Source organism: Lissotriton vulgaris, chromosome 2_1, assembly GCF_964263255.1.
Source record: "Lissotriton vulgaris chromosome 2_1, aLisVul1.2, whole genome shotgun sequence".
Lineage (NCBI taxonomy): Eukaryota > Metazoa > Chordata > Amphibia > Caudata > Salamandridae > Lissotriton > Lissotriton vulgaris.
This window is the reverse complement of record NC_141687.1, coordinates 1921980528-1922005426: the sequence shown is the minus strand read 5'-3', so window position 1 is coordinate 1922005426 and position 24899 is coordinate 1921980528. Positions and strand designations below refer to the sequence as shown.

The 24899-nt window shown below is 42.9% G+C and overlaps 1 protein-coding gene across 1 annotated transcript in view; it reads right to left on the bottom strand.

Moving 5' to 3' along the window:
- AGBL1 (AGBL carboxypeptidase 1) overlaps positions 1-24332 on the bottom strand; it is a 3462078-nt gene extending 3437746 nt beyond the window's left edge. The window contains exon 1 of the mRNA XM_086958112.1: positions 24150-24332. Coding sequence (XP_086814238.1) covers positions 24150-24200 — 51 coding nt within the window. The 5' untranslated portion in view covers positions 24201-24332. The remainder of the gene's footprint in view (positions 1-24149) is intronic.
- Between the last annotated feature and the right edge of the window lie 567 nt (positions 24333-24899).

The window sequence follows — 24899 nt, the reverse complement described above, 5'->3', positions numbered from 1 at the left end:
GTTCATGGGATTGTGCCACACATGGTGAAGCCAGCTGGAGAAGCGTGGCTCAGTGGTTAGAGGCGGCAGACCCGGAAGCTGAGATCGGCCGTGGACCAGGGTTCGATTCCCCGCCTCGGCGGGTCTCGGGCTCAAAAATTCCACGGAGTCGACAATTCTCGCTCTGGTGCCCACTCGACTCACGGGGTCACACTCTGCGACTCTGGGCAATAGCTTGCTTAATCTCCACTACGGCCCCTCGTGGCGGGATGCCTGGCTTTCACCTTGTGGATACCCGGCCGGGGTATCTCACAGGGGAATACCAGGACGGGTTCCCTAAGCAAGCGCCTTGAGACCCCTGGGTTAAAGTGTTGCGCTATATAAATCGAAACACATTTACATTTACATTTACAAGCAATTTGCAGTGCTCCTGCAGTCTGCAATGGCAAGCCTGCTGTCAGTAGGTTGCATTTATCGCCCAGGTCACCAATGCCTTGGTGCACCTTGTAGTTTATACTGGGGACTTACAAGGGGGTAAAGCTTTTGTCAATTTGGGATTACCAAGTCGAACATAACAGTTCTAGAAGAGGGTGCAGGCACTGGGGTCTGGGCAGCAGACTCCAGTGTGCTTTCAGGGTCATAACCATCAGCATTTGGATTAGAAGGTGAGGGAGGCCATACAAAAATTGCCCCTTTCCTAGAGATGAAATAACTTTGTACTTCTTTTTACAATTGGGTGTCTTACTGACTTAAAACTAAGGAACTGATGCAGTGCATTTAACATTCATTTCTGATATGTCAAAATGTGCCTTTACATTTTCTATTGTATCTCATGTGTTGACCTCAAAGCATTGACATCTCCTAATCATGCTAAAAGTACAGTCTGATTAGAGAGTGGAGGCAAATGCCTAGCTAAACTGCCAGGTCAATAACATTTCATAAAAAGCCTGTCTGAACAACCTCTTGAACAAAGAAGCCTTTTAACTGAGAGAAAACAAAATTGTGCTGGTCAGTGTTAGAAGAGTGAAGTAATCTAACTGGATAATACTTAGTAGTTAAGCATTTAAATATGTTTGGTAGTGCCAAAGAGATGTACAATGACTAACATATATATACCTTGAATGATTTATATTACTTCAGTGCTACAATTGTGTCAACTCAACATAAATGTGCATCTCATATTATGAGCTATTAGACACAAACCACTATTTGTGTTGTCTTTTTTATTATAAGACCTCTCTCATTTGCCCCTCTCCAGCTGCTCCCGACACTAGGCAATGTTTTCATCCCCAAGCTCCAGCATTAGCTACATCAGCAATCTTGATTTGTAAATTAAAATAAAATGGAGCTGCATCATGACATATGGGCATGTATGGTATTGCATGCACTCATATATATTATCATGCTGGGGCCACCATAGTGCCATGACTCATAAGTCTGCATGCATGATGATGCATTTACATGAATACATTATCGATCTGCATTGACAAATCCAAAAAGAGTGACCTTTTGGCTTCATCATTGCTTATTAGTTAGCTTTCCTCAGTTTCCCTTCGTTGATCGGTTCTGCTATGTACCCTTTAAAACAAAGACATGATTGCTGACTGTTTTTAAGTGGCAGTATCACTGGCCAACATACATTATAGAAAGAAACTAAAATCCTTTACATTACACCTCATTAGTTTGGAAATACTAATATCCTAAATGCAAATTCCAAAGTTTATATAGCTTAGTTTTTGGGTTAACTCAGTTCTCTAGGCCTCCTGTTTTGACAAATAAAGAAACAGAGGCACGTAGAAATATCATTAACATAAAATGGTGCACTTGACCGGAATACTGAAGGTGCATTTGCTGTATCATTCAGACATTTAGATGAGTGTGCATACTAATGTTTTCCTTATAGTGATGCCAATGTACAGTTTTCAAATATATAGGCATTTGTGTGGTTTGAGTAATTGGTTAACTCTAAATATACTCATTAATTTGAATGTATTCATTTTATTGCTGTATATGTATCCATAACAATGCATTTAAATGTTTATTCAAGTGTTTTGCTACTTGAGCTTGACTGGCCAAAGGCCTTCAGATTTGGACTCTAATGTTTAACCTTCAATGTGAAAGTTTGCTAGGGTTGAAATATTTTGGTCTTCTTTGAAGGTGCATTCATATGATATCATAGTTAGTGAAAGGCACTATGTGTATGTGAGATAGAGAGGCTCAGGAGGTCAACTTTTGGCAAGGATGAGAGGTGCTAACAAAAAAAGAGAGGACACCTATTATTTCTTTATCTAGAGACAGGAGGAACCCAAAGATGTCCTGATGTGCAGACCATAAGATGGGAGTTTCGAATAAGGTTGCTAAGTTCTACTGTGAGAAGGTGGAAAAGCACTGGGACACATGATGTGGGATTCTCGAATGTTATGTGGAGTATTAATTGGTTTTCACACTTAAGATTTAGGCAGATTCCTTTTAGACTCAGAGGGATACAGACCTCTTTACTATATTTTAGTTGTGTGGCTTTAAGCTATACAATACTCCTGATTTTGGAGAACTTCTACAGAAGTTTCTACAAAGCTGATACCTTCAGTGACTGCTCACTGGCGGTTCCTGTGTTTGCCGCCCTGCTGGCCGCATAGAGGAGCGGGGGAGGGGTGCTTGCTATTGCTCTCCCAAGATGACAGGTAAGAGCAGGGGAGGGCGCTGTCCCCAAAGCTTGTGCCGCCCGGAGCAGGAAGGTACCCAGCTTTGCCACTGGATACTTTCCTGCGTTACTGGATCTAATTAGGCTTTGCCCACTTAATGCTACTTAGTTCAGGCTTAGTTTAGGTAATTTATATTTACTCATGTACGTGCAAGAGGTCTGGGAATCATATACTGATCAGCAGATTTTGCTCATTATTTTCTGCATTGCTATTACTAAATTCCCTTTATGCTTCATGCTGTTGAGACTAAACTTTGTCAGATGAATTGGACTGCCAGTAGTGTTTCTGTATTTTTACAATATATTCTTGAGACTTGTGTACATCAGTTTGGCTTTGAATTTGTGATAAACCTACATGTAATCCCATTTATTGATTTTCGGGTCCTCATTGTGCAGTCAAATGAGCTACACTGTAAATGGAACTCTTGTATGAGGTTAACTCCTCTTTATTCAGCTCAGTGCTCTGGCAATCAATAACACCCCAGAATAATTACTGGCATAAGTAAAGGCATAATTTTTGTGAAAACATCTGACACTAGGCTTTATGCCTGCAACTTAATACATCAAGATAGTACTGTGCTGCCCTTCTTTGGAAACGTTCTAGAAATAATTTAAAGCATATATATATAACAAGAAACAGAAGACTGCTTAAGATATATATTGAAAAGGCAAACACAAACAATGAAAATGTCTTAAAAAATATCTTAAAGCGAGCAAAATGCCAAATTTACAGAAAGGCCTAAAAAACATTATACAAGATTGAAAACCTGATCATTCGTGGTGCCTGTAGTTGTAATACAAACTGCTAGAACCTGGTTTTGTGACCGACACAGAAGCCTTTGACAGAAGTCAGGCACACACAGAGCACAATCTCAAACAAATCCCCAAAACAAATTCCCTGCCCATTCAGCTTTCTGCCTCCTGGGAGTGATACAATGTATTTTACTGAATGCTACCTAGTGTGTGCTATATTCACTAATTAAAGAAAACACCACAGACAGCTGCCTTATCGGCCTGCCCAGTACTTGCAGAGTTGGAGCGTGCCTTTACTTGGATCAGATGTTACATTGCACCAGGGGAGTCATTATAATCTCATTAGTGTCTCGTGGCACAGTATGATTAATGACGCCCACCTGGCCGGGGTCGCTAAATGACACAAACAAACAAGCAATTCCTTGAAAATCCGCGACGATTGAACCTCTCTCGCTGACTTCTGGAGTCACACGGAGGAGGAATGCGTGCATGCATACATTTCATTGATGTCCTTCAATCAGAATTGAAAATGCACGTTTTTACACTAGCACATCTTTTTTTAAATATCATGACTGCATTGCGAATCGCAGGCGCCCTAACACGGGCTCTACAGCAGCAGGTGGTGAATTGCAAATTATCAGATGAATAAAATATAAACGTATGAATATTTGAAAAGACAGCTGGGTAGTAAGAGAGATAATCTTTTATATTTTTGTACATTTAAAAAAATATATATTTATTTGCACGGCTATCTGCAGTCTGGTTCAAACATGAATATGTCTGCGCGGACAGTCATACACGGAAATAATGCCTAAACAATTGATTTGACTTGCTGATCTTATCGATGTAGAAATCTCGGTGATATATAATTTGTGTTGGGGGTACTAAGCTTAATATACATTAACTCTTCGATAACTACGAAAAACGACATCGTCCTGAAATATAGAATGAACTCGCTCGATCATACTATGTATGGGAAACGATGGCCTTCACACACTTTTATGTTAAATTCAGAATCACGTGCTTTTTTAGTCTTTCTCTCAGGAACAGCATTTCCAATATCTCTAAAGTGTATTGAAAATTCATAATTTTCTTCAGTTTGGAAATATAAAATAAATAAGGACACATGCAATATCCAAAACACAACGGAAAAACAGATAAATATTGGTTAATGCAGAGCATCTAAAGGACAGGGAGTTTTCATCCCATAGTAGAGATTTACCTTTTGATGAGGTCATATCGTGAAAAGATTTTGCTCCAAGGCAAAAATTGGGGCATATCGATTTCGATGTTTGCTGATAATGTAGCAATACAGTTAGAGAAAGAATTTACAATAGTTTGCTTCTGTTTTGATGCAGACTTCAACGTCGGTTATGATGTTTAATGAACAAGCAAAATGGTTATTATTTGCATTGCTTTGTAAAAAAAGAAACGTCAATAGGGTGTTCCAGATGTGGGGCATGGGCTTTCCATGCATGACCTATAGATTTCGATGCAAACCTATATCTCCAAACACTTGTAGACATTCCTGAGACTGCCACATCTAATAGTAATATCTTATTCCTCCTTATTATTTTCTCTTTGAGGAAATAACCTCAAAGGGATAGTCTTTTGCAGGAAAACACCTCTTCCTGCTTAAAAACTATCCTGACCTTAATGCAGACACCCTTTCACTATAGTGTCCGGGTCCCTTATATGGCACTTAGCAGCCATAAGTGCGTCAGGGCATGAAGAGTCTAGAACTGCCGCATTTCTCTGAAGATATGGAGCAGTTCTGCTCTCTCTTGTTCATACAACGCAGCACAGTAACTTCACTTTCTTCTCCATGTTGCAGGAACTTTTTGAAAATATGCCCCCTAGTGCCTTCTCATTCTAAGAACAGTGATCCAGTCTTTAATATTTCAAAAGTAGTGGAGATTAGTTTTGCCCTTTACTTTTTGTGTGAAAAACAAAAATAATAAAAAAAATAATTTGTTCAGTTGTTTTACTTTTTGCAAACCTCATGTAACATCGAAGGAGCACATTCAATATTATTTTACACAATGAGAGGCAGCAAGGGCACTGGGTGAGCTGTGTTGCCTGAAAGGGAGAGAGCAGAAATGCTCAAAACATATAAAGATATGAAGCATTTCTGCTCTCTTCTTGGGCTGGTGCACTTGCGACTGCCTAGCTTCAAGGCACTGTGAAAGGGTGCCTGCATTATGAGAAGTATTGTGCTTGTGGAAGGAGGGATGCCGGATTGTGAACCCAAAGCAGCTTTGACAAATGTTGTCAGACCAGCCCCCATATGGCATATGGTGCATAGAGATCGAGTGCAGCGAGCTAGTCTTACCACTACAAAGGGGCCTGGGTGGGTTCTCCCCCAAATAAAAATATGGGGAAAAATGACAAAAATTGGTGCTTTCTATAACACATTTTTTATTATATTTTCGATTGTATTAGTTTTTAAAGCATAGTGAATGATGGCCGTAATTACAGTGCACCAGGATATGACAATTTTTATAGGAGCTCTTCAATGATCTCCTCACGATCACCCTCCAATAGTGCTTCTCCTCTCTCCATAGCCGCTCTCTCACATGTATTTCATTTGTTTTATAGAGCCTCTCATACAAGCAAACTCCACCCAGGCCTACTATAAACATAAAATACTGTTCTGTGATCTGCATTGCACACACTCTTTGCAGCAGGTATATTAACCCTCTGAACTTCCTAAGATGAGTTAAAATTGCGATCTCTCTCGAGCAGGTACTTTAATCGCCATAGCTATCTTTGCACCTTTATTGCTATCTGAAAACACAAGAAACTCTGCAGTGCTTTGAAAACTTCTGCACTGCAACAAAACTGGCTCCCACTAGCAAAACAGGCCAACCGCCTTTCCAGTCTCCTGGGAAAATGCCTGATGCCCTGCGTGGCCTGTCTTGCCTTGTTTCCTTACACAAAAGCTATCTTTAGAGGCATATTTGCTTTCAATGTGTTCTGCAGAAAATAGCACATAGGGAAAACAGAAATCAAAAAGGAGAAATAAAGATATTTTTCCTTCTTATACCACTGTCTTGTAGGCGCAACATTTTGTCACAAAAAACGGTTTACAAATCTGTTTAAATCTGTGTTTTCGTCAATATACATAGGTGGATGTATAGGAACGTTCATACGAGCTGCATTATGTTACTTTGAATTAACTAAACAACGTAAAGTGGCTTTGTGTGGCTTCATAGATACACAAAATACATTTTGCATTGGGGCGCACCACCAAAGTAACCAAACCCCAATGCAAACTCATAGTAAATCTAGGCCCAAATGTCTGTGTACTAAGAATGAACTCATGAGAAATCGACTAAATTGAGTGATCCACAAATAAAACACAATTTAGAAACTGACAGACGTAGACAGAAGCTCCTTCTTCCACCCGAGTCTTTGTTACATTTGCAAATTGACTGAATCAGACTTCTGCGCAAGGCCACCTCAGAAACACTCATGCTTTTGAGACAAGAGAGTTCTGCATTTTGCCATATCTTAGAAAAAGTGAGCCTCACAAACCATTGACTCATGTATAGGTTGGATGGGTAGGTTGAGGGGGGAGCAATAGTACCTCACCACAACTAGATATTACTTGAGCAATTGTGACAGCTTTGTGGCATTCTGCAACAAAAGGCAAATTGAACAAGGTGCAATCATTATTGATCAATGCACACTATTATTTGAAAAAGTGTAGATATTCATTTTGTGCAAACATACAATGTTTATTTGTTTATTTGTAAAGATCATGTTTGTTTATCTGTAAACACTCTATTCGAAGGCTCCAAGACACTTAGTACCAAAGCCGAACACAAAATCACACCAGACCTGCCACCAAGAGCCCAATATCAAATACTGATGGACAAACCTAAAACTCTGACATTGGTTGGCCTGGATATGGTGGTTTTAACACGATTTTGCATTTATAAGTGCATTTACCATTTTCTTTAGAGCGCTGGCACTTCAATAGGATGTCATTGACTAATTTGAAATACTGGCTCCATTTTAGAGAAGTCGTGAAACCTGGGAGCAAACACCCCTCACTCCTGTAATAAATAAGAACATCCCTTTTTTATAATTATATTTTATTGAGTCAGATATGAACAATGCAAATATAGCACACAAATTATTAAAAAATGACAAGGGGAAAAACCACTGTTGCTAACGCATGGTTACCCACGAGTATGATAGCCTGCTATACTGGGATGGGACATCGTAGTATATACAAAAAATAACATAAAGAGAACATAAACAAAGAAGACACAAATATGCTATACAGAAGAAAACCACTTCAACCAGAGACCAATGACTATAGAATCATGTAAGTTAGTTTACACATTAGTCTATGGATCCTAGTTGAAACCCACCCAAATGTTATCCAAGCTCTTAAGTGAATGGATGCCCCTGGCTTTAGCCAACACCAGTTCAGACTTGTAAATTTGCAGAATAACAGCCAACTACTCAGTGACCCTCGGCAGGGATGGAGGAACCCATGATCTGGCAAACAAAGCCTAGCAGAAACAATAACTATGGGCAGCTGCCATCCTAGCCCAAGATTAAATTCCATTCTATATCCCAACATAATTCCCTAAGGGGTGAATTGCACTTCAAATCAAAGATATTATGTTATTAATCGAGTCAACCCTTACCAAAATTCCTGAAGAGAGGGCGATGCAACAAACATATGGAGAATATCAGCTGATGAGCATCTACACTTATGACAGCTAGTCTTATCAGCACTGGGATTCCCACCCAATTTTATCAATTTCTCTGGTGTGTAATATAACATAGTCTTAAAATGCTGCAGTTTTGGATTTCTGGAGTGCACAAAACCATCCACACTTTCCAAAGTACTGTACATTTCTGATTTTAGAATCTGACAATAGAGCAACTTGCTTCACTCATCCGAAAGAAGTGGGCTATCATCAATCCTATGCTCACTAAGCCCTTGATGGAATGAGCGAATTAAGAAATTCCTAGATGCCTTATGCACGCATGATAATATATCAGAGCCTTCCAGAATGATTGGAAACGTGCAACACAATAGAAAATAGTGCCTTAGATGTAGATATTTACAACAAAGAAACAGCATAGGAAAATTGAAGCCCAGCCAAAGAGTGAAATCCATTCAAATAATACAGCTGCCCAACAATCTCCACCCCTAGTCTTAGCCAAACCTTACAAGTTGGGTCATTAAATACCTCCAGGAATGCTGGATTGTCCCATAGAGGCATGTTGCTATGCATTAACACTAAAGAATATTTGGTCCATATATCGTGCCGAACACATATGATATCCCTGATGAATATACATTTTATGTATTTAAAGTAACTGGGATCCCCTGGTCTATAGAAAAAATGGCTGCATTCAGACCCTAATGCCAGTCCATAACCGAAGACCGATGAGTCTGGGTCTGCTTGTTCTAGTAAATTATGCAATCTGCCAGCAAATGCTGCCAAACAATATAACTTAAAATTGGGTAAATGCAGCCCTCCTTGTCTGCACTAAAAAAAAAAATTAAACGCATAGCATGACTAGCCTGTCTGTAACCCCTTATGAAAATGCCTATAGCACCTTCCAGGCATTTGAAAAACGAGTTGGGGATCAGAGTGGGATTGCCAGAAAACAATACAAAAACGTAGACAAAACATTAATTTTTTATGATGTTTCAGTGACCAATGATACTAATCAGGAGCATGTTACAAAACCGTAATTTTGAAATGACTGAAAAAAGCAGGGGCACATAATTCATTTTAAAAATGTTGTCAACCTGTGTACTTAATTTAATACCTAAATACGTAGCTGATGAATTAACCCCCATAATTGAGGCAACAGGTTTTATGTTCAACAACAGTTGAATTTTATCTATGTTTAACTTATAACCTGAGAATGTTCCACATCTGTTAGCCTCCTCAATTATATGATCCAATGCAACTGATGGGTTAGATAAAAACATAGCAACATCATCTGCATACACAGCGATTTTAAGTTCAAAACCACCAGAAATCAATGGCTGTATTCCGTCATTCATCTGCAGAGACTGCAGATACGGCTCCAACTAGAGAGCGAATAAAGGAGGAGACAACAAGAACACCTGCTGGGCACCCCGATTAATCCTAAATGGTAACGAAGATATCCCAGCATGAGCAAGCTTGGTGCAAGGGGTCCTATATAAGAACTGCATCCATTTATAAAACCAGTCACCAACTGTGGTTCCGTGGTCCCGAATTAGGTTCGATAGTTCCGAACCCGATTTATAAAGATCGTCGGAAATGGACGATTTTGGTCTCAGCAGACCGCAAATGGCGAGTGTAACGTGTCTGAGTGTTTTCGTATGAATCGATATAGGAGAACACTCTATATTCAAGGGTTTAGTCTGAACCTCCGGGTTCCATTTTGTATACAGCAGCCATTTTGTGTGGTTGCCCTAACATAGGCCCGATGACTGCGGCCGAGAAATCCTTGAGACACGTACGCCTTAGCTGACTTCTGGTTGACCTGGCCGAACTGACTCCTTGCCTGGGGCGAATCCCGCTGAGCCAGTTCCTCGTTCAGCAGCTGGTCTGATAAAGATCAAAGGGCAGGACGTGCCCGAGTTTTATGGTACACCGTTCCCACTTCTCTATCTCCTTTCCATCTGTTTTTGCCTTTCCTTTACGACTTGATCATCGATCTGGGTTGAAGGGTTTACGATGGGTTCGTCCGGCCTGATCAAACAGGAAACCGAGCATGTGCGTGATCGCTTCTGGTGGGCTGGACAACGGAAAATGGGATTGTCTTTGACTGTCGTCATTTGCTACTTTTGAAATGCTACATTGTCATTGGTCAGTTTGTATGCACCAAATGTAAATTGTAATGCTGCCTGAGGCATGATTTTCGGCATAAAAGACCGAGCTCCGTTTATCTAAAGTGTGCAGTCTCTGACGAACAACCCGTGTGTACTTCGTAGATCTCTGTCCCTGGTTGCAACCAATAAACTTTGGTCTTTGACGTCATCAAGAAGTATCCCGTGTCTCTGTTTGCCAAGACAGGGGAATCCGAGGTCTTTGGGTGTTGCCCTGACACCGCTGGGTTACCGGATTAGTACCGGTTCTGAAAAACCCAGTACCTCAATTGGCGCCCAACGTGGGGTGACTTCAGCGATACCTGTCCAAGCCAGAGGTTCGTGAGAAGCTTCGTGAGAAGATTCTGGAAGAAGGCCAGCCACTTCATCGACCCCTGTATGTCGTCGTGGTCCGAAAGTCTTTGCTGCGAGGTTTCCCGCTTTCCGACGGCTACGAAGGACTGCTGCCCTGACTGTCGCCCTGTTTTGGAGCCTTAGACATTTGTAGAGTGAGATGATTGACGGGTCTTCTGGTGACGCCATCGACAACTCAGTTAAGTATAAACGGAGCGTCTCCTAGTTCTTAGTTTGTTTATATCCTTTAGTGGATAGCTTTGATTTGGTACCTGCAGGCCCCAAAGCCAAGGGATTCGTGTATTCACGAGACTATGGAACAAACTCCCAGATGACAGCAGACACGTGCCTAACCAGCTTGCTTTCAGGAAGCGATTAAAGACACTCTTGTTCTAATAGTGTCTCTCTATGTCCTCTGGTCTCACAGCGCTGGGATGCTCGAGAGTAGCCATGCGCTATACAAGAGGGTATTCATTCATTCATTCATTCACTATCGATTTCAGATTCCCCTTGTTGTTTGAAGCTAGACTAGTGTGCAAGATGCCTGGTTTTAGCAGTCTTAGGAAATTGTTTAGTTGTGGTATTTTGAGGGACTCCCGGTTAGAGGATTCGTGTCCGGTTCCTCCGATTGGAACTTCTACCTACGACCTATATGTGAAGCATGGCGTGGGTCCTATTAGCTATAATGGGATTTGGGTTAAATACACGAAGAATGACGGTGTCCTACACTGGCCCCGTTATGGTAGTTTTGAGACAGAAATCTTGGATAACCTCGAAGTGAAGTTGTTCAATAAGAAAGCCCGGCCGGCGATGTTTGACTCTTTCCGCATATGGCGCAAAGAAGCCAAACAGAAAGAAATAAAGTTAGCGAAGAAGAATAAGAAGGGTATGTCTATGGTGCAAGCTGCCATTGCATACAGAGATAATGAAGAAGAGCAGGAAAGCGAACAGATGCTTAGAGTGAGGAAGTTAGCGGTAGACAGATGCTACCCAGTACTGCCGTCTAAAGAGCAGAAAGACGAGAAGGATCTTGCAAAAGATCCTTTAATGTCGCATTTGTTAAATTCACCGCCACCTTATGTGCAGAATGCTACAGCACCACCGCCACCAGTCGTGGCTGTGCAACTGCCGGTTGCTTTGCCTCCTGTAATTACTCCACAGCCAGCTCCTTCGTTGGCTACTGTCCCTTTGGCGCAGCCTCCTCAGGGGCCGCCAACTTTGACTCTTCCTGCTACTACTGTCTCTATGCCTGTTCCGACTATGGATTCTCCTACTACTGTCTCGTCTCCTCTTGTCCTTCCGACTACTCCTTCTCCTAGACAGCGGATGTCCGCTGCTTTTTCTGGTTTCCTGACTCCTTGGTTGGGACAATTAGGTATGTCTCCTGTGAGTGAGCGTAGGCAGCTGCGTAGCCAATTGCCCGATACAGATGAGCGAGGGGTTTTGGATCATATTGCACGTAGATGGGTGACCTATATGTCCCAGTACAATCTAGAGGGTATTATGGATGTTTTTCGGCAATGGGAAGCACCGAAGCAACGTTATGTTTTCGAGCTTATGTGTGCGTTCCTCCATGAACAATGAACGGACGAAGTGGGTAAAGTACCCGAAGAATTGTTCCGATTGCGTTCCGAGTTTGCTAAAGGAACGATTGTGAGTGTACACGACATCGAGAGAGTGGTGTCAACGTTATTGCCACTTCGAAGCAATGTCCCTACTGAATGGCTGTTTGAGCCAGATTCGTCGGTTAGGAGACATGTGCGTCAGTATCTGATGCGAGAGGTTTCTCCGGTTTGGAGGCCTCAAGATGGAGCTATTGCTGCGCACTTTCAGCGAGTGTGGGTACATGTTCCATGGAAGCGTGCAGAAGTCTTAGCGCTTAAGCAGACTTTACCTGATCCGCTGAAGAATCCGGCGGGATATTATAAAGAGCTTACGCAGAATGTGAGTTCGTGCGTCATGAATTTGGTGGACATAGACATGCTGTTTGGGAATGTTGTTCCACAGCCCATCTGGAATGTCATTCGACATACGGATAATGATAATGAATTGGGTGATACGTGGGTGAATCTTGTTGCTGCAAATGATAGACAAGTTGGAGGTGCTAAGCCTGACAATGTTATTACTGAACTTCCTGGTAGAATTATTACTTTTATGAAGACTTTGATGCCTGAAGTACGTGTGAATTGGGACAAGTTGTCTGCGTGTAAGCAGAAAAAAGATGAGTCTGTATCGGACTTCTTCTCGCGTTTCGAAGAAACTTTTGTTGATCGTAGTGGTCAGGATATGGCTACCGAGGGTGGCCAGAGATTATTCGTTGATAAATTTGTGCACAATCTTCTTCCTGAGTTGTGTACCAAGTTGAAAGATTCCGAGAGTGCTTGGCCTGTCTCTACATCGGCGCAGATTCTAGCTACGGCTCAGTACCATGAGAATAGGCGTAAGGATGAGTTAGAGAAAGCGGATAAGAAGACTAAGGAATTGAAGACCAAAGTTCTTCTACAACAAGCTTATCCACCCCGTGTTAATAATCAGCGTGATTATCAACAATCACCACAATATTAGAGGAACTCGCAAAGAGACGAGACTCCTCAACAGCGTATTCCGTATAGGCCTAATCAGTGTGCGTATTGTAGAGCAGAGGGTCATTATAAGAATAGTTGTCCGGTTCTGTTGCAACGTGCAAATAATGCTCCTGGTGTTAGAGGTAGAGGTGCTCAGCAAGCACTTAGAGGTAGAGGTCGCGGACAGACTGGGCGCCCTTTGCCTCCGCAGAATTCGATGAACAGTTTTGACCAACAGCAGAATTTGTCTGGTAGGTCTACACAATACTACGTGGATGATTACTATGTTGAAGGCGACGAAGAGCAAGGTAATGATTGTTAGGACAGCCATAGACAAAGAGAGGGAGTTGTTTCAGTTCCAGTGGATCAGAGTGGACCCTACGTTGAAGTGATTGCATCAGGTGTGTCAGAGCCTTTTCTGCTAGACACTGGCGCTACAAAGAGTTCTATTATGCGTTCTAAACTCCCTGGCGCACCTTTGTCTGGCTTTAATAATGTTTCTATAGGTTTTTCTGGCGCCCCCGTTACGAATCCGATTTCCGTTCCATTGCCTCTTTCTGTTGGTCCTCGTAGGTTTGAAGCACCCCTTCTTTTGACTACAGGTTGTAATGAGAACTTTCTAGGTCTGGACTTGTTGAAGAGATTGTATGCAACTTTGTACTGTTCTCCGTCAGGAGTACATCTTACTTTGGGTAAGAATGTGATCTCTCCAATATATATCTCAAAAGATTGTCTTCCATTGGAATTGTCTTCGCTACCTGACTCATTGTGGGCTACAGGTCCAAATGATCTGGGCCTGTTAGACATTCCCCCATATGTTGTGACACTGAAGGCGAATGCTAAGTTACCGTGCATTCCACAATATCGTATTTCAAGTGATGGTGAACGAGCACTTTTAGCGATCATTTATGATCTGATTGACAAGGGCGTTATTGAAGAGACACGAGGTAATGTGTGTAATAGTCCTGTTTTGCCTGTCTTAAAGAGAACTGATTCTTCACAGCCTCCTGTATATAGGTTTGTTATCGACCTCCGTGAAGTGAACAAGATTGTTGTTCCGCAATTCCCTGTTGTACCTGACATTACTGCATTATTGACGTTGATTCCGGCTTCTGCCACCTGGTTTTCGGTGATTGACTTGAAGAATGCTTTCTTCAGCATTCCGATTGCCATGGAGAGTAGAGATATCTTTGGATTCTCTTTAGGAGGACGAAGTTTCCGCTTTAAGCGTGCTCCTCAAGGCTATTGCGAGAGTCCATCGATTTATAGTCAAGCTCTGAAGACGCAACTTGACTTGTTAGCTCTTCCTGATGGTGCGGCCCTTATTCAGTATGTCGACGATTTGTTGGTCGCTGCTGATACCGAAGACATCTGTAAGGATGCCACTGTGCCCTTGTTGTCTCATTTATCTGATTGCCATCATAAAGTTTCTCTTTCGAAACTGCAATTTTGTCGACAAGAAGTTACCTACCTAGGTCACCTCTTATCGAAGGAGGGAAGGAAACTGACCCCAGAAAGAATTCAAGCGATTGCAAAAATGAGTGTCCCTACGACACAGAGAGAAGTATGTGCGTTTTTGGGTATTACGTCGTACTGTAGACAGTGGATCCCTAATTTTCCTCTGCTAGCGAAGCCTTTGATAGCTCTTACGGTTAAGGATACTCCAAATCCTATTCCTTGGACTGACGAATGTCAAAAGAGTTTCTCTGAATTACGAAATGCGTTGTGTTCGGCTCCTGTGTTGGGTACTCCCGACTACAGTAAGCCTTTCACATTGTATGTCCATGAGAGAGAGGGATGTGCATTATCGGTTTTGACTCAGCAGTTTGGCGAGAAGCAACACCCATGTGCGTACTTTTCGTCAATTTTAGATCCTGTAGCCAGAGCGTTGCCGAGTTGCTTGAGAGCTACAGCGGCAGCGGCTGTTTCGATCCGACAATCTGCGGGTTTGGTTATGGACAATACGTTAGTGGTCATGGTTCCACATGCAATGGATACCTTGTTAAATCGTACGAAGACACAGCACTTAACTAGTGCTCGGTTGTCAGGGTATGAACTTACGTTGTTAGCGAGCCATGTGCACATCAAGAGGTGTAATACCTTGAATCCGGCTATGTTGTTGCCGATTTCGCTTGAGACAGATGAGGATAGTGAAGAGCAACATGATTGTTTTCTAACAGAAGAAGAGACGAAAGGGAGAATAGACTTGAGGGACACTCCTCTTCCTGACTGTGATGATGCTTTGTGGGTTGATGGTTCGTGTTTTAAATTACCGAATGGTGATACGACTGCAGCGTATGCTGTGACGGCTTTGCATACGGTCGTTGAAGCTGCACGTATCCCACATAACTCTGCACAAGCAGCTGAATTGATTGCACTTACCAGAGCGTGTGTGTTAGCGAAAGGGAAACGAGTGAATGTGTATACGGATAGTTAGTATGCGTTTGGTGTGGCTCATAGTTTTGGACGATTGTGGCGTGAACGTGGGTTTTTGACATCGCATGGGACGAAGATCCAACATGGACAACTGTGAATGAACTCCTTGAATCTCTTACGTTACCTTTGCAAATAGCGATCGTGAAATGCAGTGCCCATAAAAAGGTTACGGATGACGTTGGTCGTGGTAATGCGTTTGCGGATGAAGTTGCGAAAGAAACTGCTAGAAACCTGATGAGTCGAATGTATGTTGCGGGTCCGGCGAGATGGGTTCCAGAGAAGAGTATGTGTGAAGACACCATTGAGAGCGTGAAAACTATTCAGAGTGAGGCTACAGAGAAAGAGTTGGATGAATGGAGAGAGAGTAAGGGTAGATTGGACTCGAATGGGTGTTGGACTGATTTGTCTGAACATCAGAGATGGTTGCTGCCTACCGCGTATGTGCTTCCAGTTGTTACAATGGCTCATGGAATGGCACACATTAGTGTGAAAGGGATTTGCAAGTTGTTGGCTCCGGTTTGGCAGAATGTAGGAATCCCCAGATGCGCAGAGAATTTAGTTAAGAACTGTATGGTGTGTTTGATGCATAATCCTGGTAAGGGAACCCCAACACCAGCTGGTCATTTTGCTCCTCCTACGTATCCGTTCGAGGCTTTGCAGCTAGATTTTATCCATATGGAGAGATGCAACAACTTGAAATATGTGTTAGTGGTTGTTTGTTCCTTTTCTAGATGGGTAGAAGCTTACCCCCTTAAGGACAATACTGCTTTGTCCACAGCGAAAGTTTTGATAAAAGAATTTTTCCTGAGGTTCGGAATGCCGAGAATTATTTGGAGTGATAACGGAAGTGAATTTGTGGGTAAAGTTATGAAGAGAGTGTGTGAGGGCCTCGGGATTAGGCAGAAATTCCACGCTGCAAATCACCCCCAATCAGCTGGTTTAGTCGAGTGCTATAATGGCACCCTTAAGTTGAAGTTGGTCAAAATTCAAGAAAGCACTGGTTTGCAATGGCCAGACGCCCTGCCATTAGCACTTTTGTCCACCCGAATGACTGTGCACTCGCGAATGGGTTTGAGTCCGTATGAGGTTGTGTTTGGTCGCCCGGCGAATATTTGGGGCGTACCAAGACCGACGAGGTTTAGTGACCTCGAGTATCCTGTTTTGCTTGATTATTTGCGTGAATTGACAACTAAAATGAGTGTTTTACGCCAACAGGTACACGACAGTCTTCCACAAGCTACATAGGATCTTGGGCACTCCCTCGAACCTGGTTCCTGGGTCTTTGTCCGGAATTTTCAGCGGGTGAAGAACGAGCAACCCCGCTGGACTGGGCCCTGGACTGGGCCCTACCAGGTGCTTTTGTCTACAAGATCTGCGGTTCGAGTGCGAGGAAAAAGAAACTGGATCCACGGCTCCCATACCAAAAAGGCACCTTTGCCTTTGCCTTACGACAAGTGGGTCCAGGAAGGTCTTGCAGACTCTGAGACAGAAGTAGTGCCGCGATTTTTGCCGTTCAGTGATGCCCGGTTGATTGGAACTAGCTCAGAGGAAGAGAGCGATAAAATTTTACAAGCATCAATACCTCCTGCAGAGCGATTGGACACTACAGAGCCTCACCTCTTGTTTACTGATCAAGAACAATCTGGAAGAGATCGCTTCAATCTGAGATCGAGAATTATGGACAAATAAAATATTAATAAAGTTGATTTCTTATTGTTTGCAGGTTAACTCTCCACCAAGGATCTACTCATTTTTGTTTTTCTTAAACTGCCATCCGGTTCTTGCTGCTAGGGTCGCGGTTGCTACCAGTCTTGGGAGTGCAAGCCTGAGACACTAGGTCGAGGGTTCTGTTGGCCCGAGGCAGCCTTCCTGGGTTCAGCAGAGGCACTCTCAAGCAGAATCACCGCGGGCAGCACATTTAGTTTAGGATGGATTTCTTTGAGTTGGAGAGACCTGTACAGACACTGACTTTTAGAAAAAGAATATGCAAAATAATGTCGAAGAAATGCTTTTTGATACCATGTTTGTTTTTGCTATTGAGTTTCGTAATATTCATAGCTGGTTATGTAGCATTTGTTTTTAAAATGACGTCTAATTCCACTGAGCAACCTACACCTTCATCTACTATTTCTTTTCATTCTTTTCATCCTTTGCCCGAATATGAGGTAGTCAGACGTTTGGAATTTTCTAATAATTCCTTCATACAACTTTTGCACCAGCATCAGTTAGTGATTAATACAACAAACTGCTGGATTTGTGGTTTGATGCCTCATACAACCGATAAAGGTATTCCTTATCTAGTTTTGCCCTTCAGTTTAAATGGTTCGATTCGAGCTTACAGAACCATGTTTATCTATGCCCATAGTGTCCACCCCCTAGGTTCACCGAAAGACAATCCGAAGAATAGTGCTCTAGCTAAAGGCATAGTCGATATGATTAAAGGGACTAATGCAGTTGAGACTATTCCGAAAGATGAGAGGCAACCATATAGTGGTTGGAACGTCACTGGATATGGAGTTAGTCTGAGTATTAACCAGCGAGCGAAAAGTCCTCTACCGATCTGGATAGTGCCCCATAAGGGCTACTATTGTCTGCAGGGCAACGGTAAGAATCCGAAGGCTCAGTTAGGGAAGAGTGTTTGCGCTGAGACTTACGTGTTTCCGTCTCAGTCTTCCCCAGCGTTCTTAGCTGCTAAGGGTACCTACTTTGTTTGCTATGACAAAGCGTATACATGGTTGCCCCCGACTTCTCTGGCACATGTTTTGTTTCCTTTCTGTTACCTCCCACTTTTACAGCTGCAGCAGATTACCACAAGATGAGAGTTGCTAGAGGTGTCTTTAGCCAAGAAGACACTGCAGGACAATAATTGGGAGATTTCGTTAAGGTTTTTCTGCCGTTTTGGGGACCTATGGCTAACAGTAGGAATATTCGTCAGCTTACGAGAGTGGTTGAGTCCACCATAGTTGAGACTGCCGGTGCCCTTGGTAACTTGACTGCTGAGCTCCAGTCGGATAGACATGACACTTCAGAATAGAGTTGCCCTGGACGTTATTCTAGCAGATCGAGGTGGAGTTTGTAGATTGATTCAATCAAGCTGCTGCGTTTTTATTCCAGACAACGCTCCATCGGTCTTCCAGGCCATTTCCAAATTGCACAAAATCTCCGATTCTGTCCATCTGGACAAAGGAGATTGGTCTTTCATGGGATGGTTTTGGGGATTGATATCCACTTGGGGTTGGAAGATTTTGATGGTTATTGGGATGGTCTTAGCAATCCTGTTCATGTTCTGTCTCTGTGTATAGTGTGCTCCTGCTATTTGTGGCCTTTGTGCTACTTTGTGTGTACGGAAACCTGTCCAGAGAGAGATGCTTAGTAATAGGATGATGCTACAGCAGCATATCGATGACCTGATGAATATAGATCTGGATTCGGATTAAAATGGGTTTGAGTTCGTTGCCTTTGATAGGGCAAAAGGAGGGTCTATGGTTCCGTGGTCCCGAATTAGGTTCGATAGTTCTGAACCCGATTTATAAAGATCATCGGAAATGGACGATTTTGGTCTCAGCAGACCGCAAATGGCGAGTGTAACGTGTCTGAGTGTTTTCGTATGAATCGATATAGGAGAACACTCTATATTCAAGGGTTTAGTCTGAACCTCCGGGTTCCATTTTGTATACGGCAGCCATTTTGTGTGGTTGCCCGAACATAGGCCCGATGACTGCGGCCGAGAAATCCTTGAGACACGTACGCCTTAGCTGACTTCTGGTTGACCTGGCCGAACTGACTCCTTGCCTGGGGCGAATCCCGCTGAGCCAGTTCCTCGTTCAGCAGCTGGTCTGATAAAGATCAAAGGGCAGGACGTGCCCGAGTTTTATGGTACACCGTTCCCACTTCTCTATCTCCTTTCCATCTGTTTCTGCCTTTCCTTTACGACTTGATCATCGATCTGGGTTGAAGGGTTTACGATGGGTTCGTCCGGCCTGATCAAACAGGAAACCGAGCATGTGCGTGATCGCTTCTGGTGGGCTGGACAACGGAAAATGGGATTGTCTTTGACTGTCGTCATTTGCTACTTTTGAAATGCTACATTGTCATTGGTCAGTTTGTATGCACCAAATGTAAATTCTAATGCTGCCTGAGGCATGATTTTCGGCATAAAAGACCGAGCTCCGTTTATCTAAAGTGTGCAGTCTCTGACGAACTACCCGTGTGTACTTCGTAGATCTCTGTCCCTGGTTGCAACCAATAAACTTTGGTCTTTGACGTCATCAAGAAGTATCCCGTGTCTCTGTTTGCCAAGACAGGGGAATCTGAGGTCTTTGGGTGTTGCCCTGACACCGCTGGGTTACCGGATTAGTACCGGTTCTGAAAAACCCAGTACCTCACAACCCCACAGGTTACCTATAAATAGTCCCCGTCAACACGATCAAAAGCCTTCTAGTCATCCAACAAAATCATATCTAATCTTTTATCAGTTCTTTCCACCACGTCAAAAGCAGCAATTGCCATATTGATGTGGCTTCTGGTATTCCTGCCAGAAATGAAGTTATGTTTCTGCTGAGACACTAGGTCTGGTAATAGAGGGGCGAGTCAGGTAGCTAAGATCTTTGCAAATACCTTTGCATCAGCATTAATCAAAGAAATTGGTCGAAAAGAGCCCCTGTCATCAGGTGACTTGCCCTTCTGCAAAAACACTTTGATATTGGTCATATTCCAAGTTTCAGGCACTTCTCCGCCCTCATCAATATATTGGATTATGCTTATGGGCGGGGGAACTAGAATATCCTTAAATGCTTTATAAGATTCAAGCAGAATAGATCCTCTCCTGTCACATTACACAATGGCAATGCCACTAGAGCAGCCTCAATTTCCCCGACAAAAAGATCTTTCTGAAGTGCTGACGCCTGAGATTTCCCTAGACATGCAATTTGCAACCCTCAATATATGCCTTCGGATCGGACAAAATAAATGTTTGGGGTTGACTGTATAGTTCCTGATAGAAAGAGGAAAATTGTTCTACATAGCCTGGGGATGGGAATAAATTATTCCTTCACTTCCTTTAATACACTGGATTATATACCTTGACTTTATGTCAGAGATTTGATGAGCAGAACTTGACCAACCCATTCCCCATATTCATATTGAAGAACCTTATTCTTCAGATACCTGGCAGCCACCTTCTCTCTCAGGCATCACCCCAATTATGTAATTGGAAGTAAAGGACCCGCTCATCGCAACCACTGGTACTTATCACCAGAGCACATAACATTTGCAACTGTAGAATTGCCTGCCCAAGCAATCTGGTACCAGTTTGCATACCCTTATTTTTGCTGTAGATGACCTGCACTGTTATGCACCTGATATATGCCTTCATTGTGTCCCACACCACCACCAGTGAGGCTGTACCTACGTACCTATGTTAGCACTAAAGCTAACGCCTCTCCACCCCCTAACCGCTGTAAGATTCAATGACAATAATTTGGGCTATGGTTAGATATGATCTTGGAACAGACTTCAATTTCTGCATTTTGAGTCAAACACCCTTTAGCAAGGACAATATCTATTCTGGAATAGTGCTTGTGTGGGGATGAATTGAAGCTTAGCCTGGTTTAGTGGGATATAAAGTTCTCCAAATATCTTCAAACCCATGAAGGCGGGCAACTTCCTGCATAGATGCCCTTGTTCTCTCCCTGACCATGCAGGGAGAGACAGAGTGATTAGTAGAATTAATACTATAATGCATCATACAATGAAATTCCCCATTAGAAGTATCTCCACGGGTCAGTCCACCAATTCAAGACAAAACATATCCAGCATCCCAAGCTCATCTGTATTTCGCCCATACACAGCACAAACAATAAATGTCTGCCCATATATTACAAGCTGAGTGATCACACACCCACCCCTCGGGTCAGAGGCAGTTTTAAATACCTTAATCTCTGTGTTCTTGGTTGATATTATAGCTACCCCGTATGGAAACAGATTGAGATGTACTTGTGATGATATTATAAGCAAGATACTTGAGTAGGAGTCTTTATAAGCAAGATGAGTCTCTGTTAGAGAGAGTAGATGCGGACTGTCCATTTTTATCTCTTCCCATACTAGCTGTCATTTACTGGATGAACTGAGGCCAGATGCATTCCAGCGCATACATTTTAATCTAATCATTGCAGCAAACCACCCCCAAAAGAGCCATCCAGTACCTCAAACACAAGTCCATGTGTGCTATTAGTATTATCAATTCAAAAAGCAGAAAATGACCATTCTGGCTTATTTCCCCCCTTAACTCAGCCACCCCACATATTTCAAGATTCTTTGTTGTGTGCCTGCATAGAGCGAACCCCGCCCACACCCACCCACACCCTGCTGCTGAACCCCCCATATCTGTAGAAGGGAATCATCCCCACCACAAGGCTGTCAATGGATGAGACAGCCCTGCGAGACTACCTACGTGTGCCCCTCCAAACACTTCCCTACCATGCAAACTGCCACAAACAGAGAAAAAGTGCATGTCACCTGGGGGTCTCAAACAAAAAAGCAATGACAGACGCCCTTTGGCCTCCTTGCCTTTGTCAATGTCTAAATTGACAAAGACAAGGCGGCAGGACATGTCTGTCATTGCATTTTAGTTTGTGGCAAAATAAAACTTTGGAAACACATACACATCCCCGAGTGCACAACAAATTGCTGTTTTATTGGAAATTATATGTGAGTCTGCCCTCCCAAGTTCCAGCCCCCGCTACGCTGTGCGCTGCAGCATTGGTTAGAATCCGAGGAACCATAGATTTATATGTATTATATATAAATATACACCCATTCATACATATATATATATATTTTTTTGTGTGTATACGTCTATATATATATATATATATATATATATATATAGTGTTTCGAAAACAATGTGACCTAAGTATTTATGTTGCTTTATCTATGTTTCAATCTCTCATACAGTATTCTATTTATGTTCCCTTTTCCTCCTTTGATATGCAATAATTAATAAATTAACAAACACACATTAAATTCTGTCAGCATTGTTTGCATAGCAGCGAAATAATATGATAGGGATGCATTTAATTAGCATGCAGTTTAAAGAGTTTCTAATATTATTTGTGCTATGAAATATAATATCATCCTCAGCACTTAACATAAAACTTAAGAGACCAGATACACAGCACCATATACTGATCTCTGCAATTTAATAGGCAAACAGTTCCATGTCTAACTTTTACTTTGTATGGAAGAAGCCGTTCATCAAATTTGAGTTCCGAACTTAATAATACGTCAAATGTCAAATGTCAAAAGCTTTTATATAGCGCAACAATTCACCGAAAAGGTCTCAGGGCGCTTATATATCCGTTGTCATAGTTTTAGTGAGTGGGGACATTTTTCTAGACACTTCGGGTCTCAAAAGGTGTAAGGAAGCGCTATACAAATATCATCAACACAATACCTTACAGTGCATCCATCCTTCCTTTCAACATTATAGTCTTTTTACAAGGCAGTTTAATAGAGCTCTGTCAAAAATAAACTCACAATGTTCTCAAGTACATGCAAAGACACCTCAGTCTAACTGGTGTTTGCGATTGTTCTCGATCTCCTGCCCAATAATGAAATTTGACACATCTCCACGATGTTAAAAGGTGTGTGGGTGGACTGTGAAATGAGTCTCATGAACCGTTATGTGAGTTGCTACAATACTTTCTGAAAACATAGAACATCTCCTCATTAGATGTTATGTTGGTCCTTTATTGAATGAGAGCCTTCACACCAATTACCAGTTCCCATCAATATGTTGTATGAAGCCAATTAAAGGTAGCCAGAATCAGCATGTTGAGATATTTCGGCTAATAACCAACCCTTGAGCTTGTTTTTATAATTTGTATGCAGTTCAGAAAAGTGTGTATTTATTGAAATCTGGCCATACATCTGAAAACCTCGGTGCACTGCACTCTGTCTTTCAGGAGTAAATACAGGCAAATGATGTATTGCTTTGACCCCTGACCCCAAGCACTCGGCTGGCATTTCATCGTACTGAGTGAGACTTGATAAATTGCATTGGAATTGCAATAGGCAAAGAAGCGTGTTTGCAGAAGAGACAAGGGAGCCTGTGCGACACCGCCCCTCGTGCAGAAGTGTGAACCACGAGTACATGCACATCAGACCTGCGGGTTTACTTTTGTGAACTGTATACGTGCATGCGTCGTTGCATTGTATAGAAAGCATTGCACACAGCATCCCCTGCTGTATTTACAGACGCCAATGCACTTTTCCATGACACGTACAGTTTGGTTTCTCATTTTACAGTGCCACTCTGTTAGTGACCTGACTCCATCCGAAGAATCTTCCCACATTTTCACCACAGAGGATTGTTCCCGTCAAACTTTTGAATAATACAACAGACACTGATATACGTTTTCAACTAAGGAAGAGAGAGTCCAGTGTCAGGAGGGGCGATAATTTCCACGCAGTGTCATGAAACGCAAAACACTAGTAAACAAACCCCTTTAAAGACACCACATACCTGAAGAGTGTTGAGCAGGACTTGTAAACCACTACCTCCTTCTCCTGCCATGCCAGCCAAGCCCTGTTACCCAGTCCCGGGTGGAAGAGGCAAGCCACAGGCACAATGTGGGTATGGAGGAGACTGCCAAGCGGCCTAGTGCTCCCTGAGCCGCTTAAGACTCACAGACCCCTCCCTCCTGCCGGCGCACATGCCACTGCAGAAGTCACGGAGTGCAACTCTAGCCCTAGGCTGGGAGATGAATGCCCGGCTCTCGCTGCGCGCTGACGAGATGCGTTGCCTCTGGTCAAGAATCTCCGGCGATCAGCAGGCTGCGGGGGCCCACACCACCCGGGGGAGGGTGGCAGGAGGGGAGCGGCTCGGGACAGAGCAGCCGAGAGAAAAGAGCGGGCTGCAGATGCCAAGTTTTGGGATTCAAGTTAGAGAGTGGCTGCGAAGAAGTCCTGACAGGCGCTGCCAGCCTGTTTATCAGCTAAGCAGGGACTGCAGACAGTGAGCACTCTTTTCCATCGCCCCCTCACCCCCCCAAAAAATGCAGCCAGACACATAACACTGCATAATTAGTAACTGACAAATAGGAGAATGTGCATAAGAAGGGCATGGATCGCAATCAAAGGCAGCAGGCGGCGCACCTGTTCCACCTTCTTAATCTGACACGTTGCGACCGTTTGTTCTTACCCCCGCTCTGTCACGTGGCCCAATCCAGTGAACTTGCGCAGCTGCGCATTATTGACAAGCACAGCAAGGAAC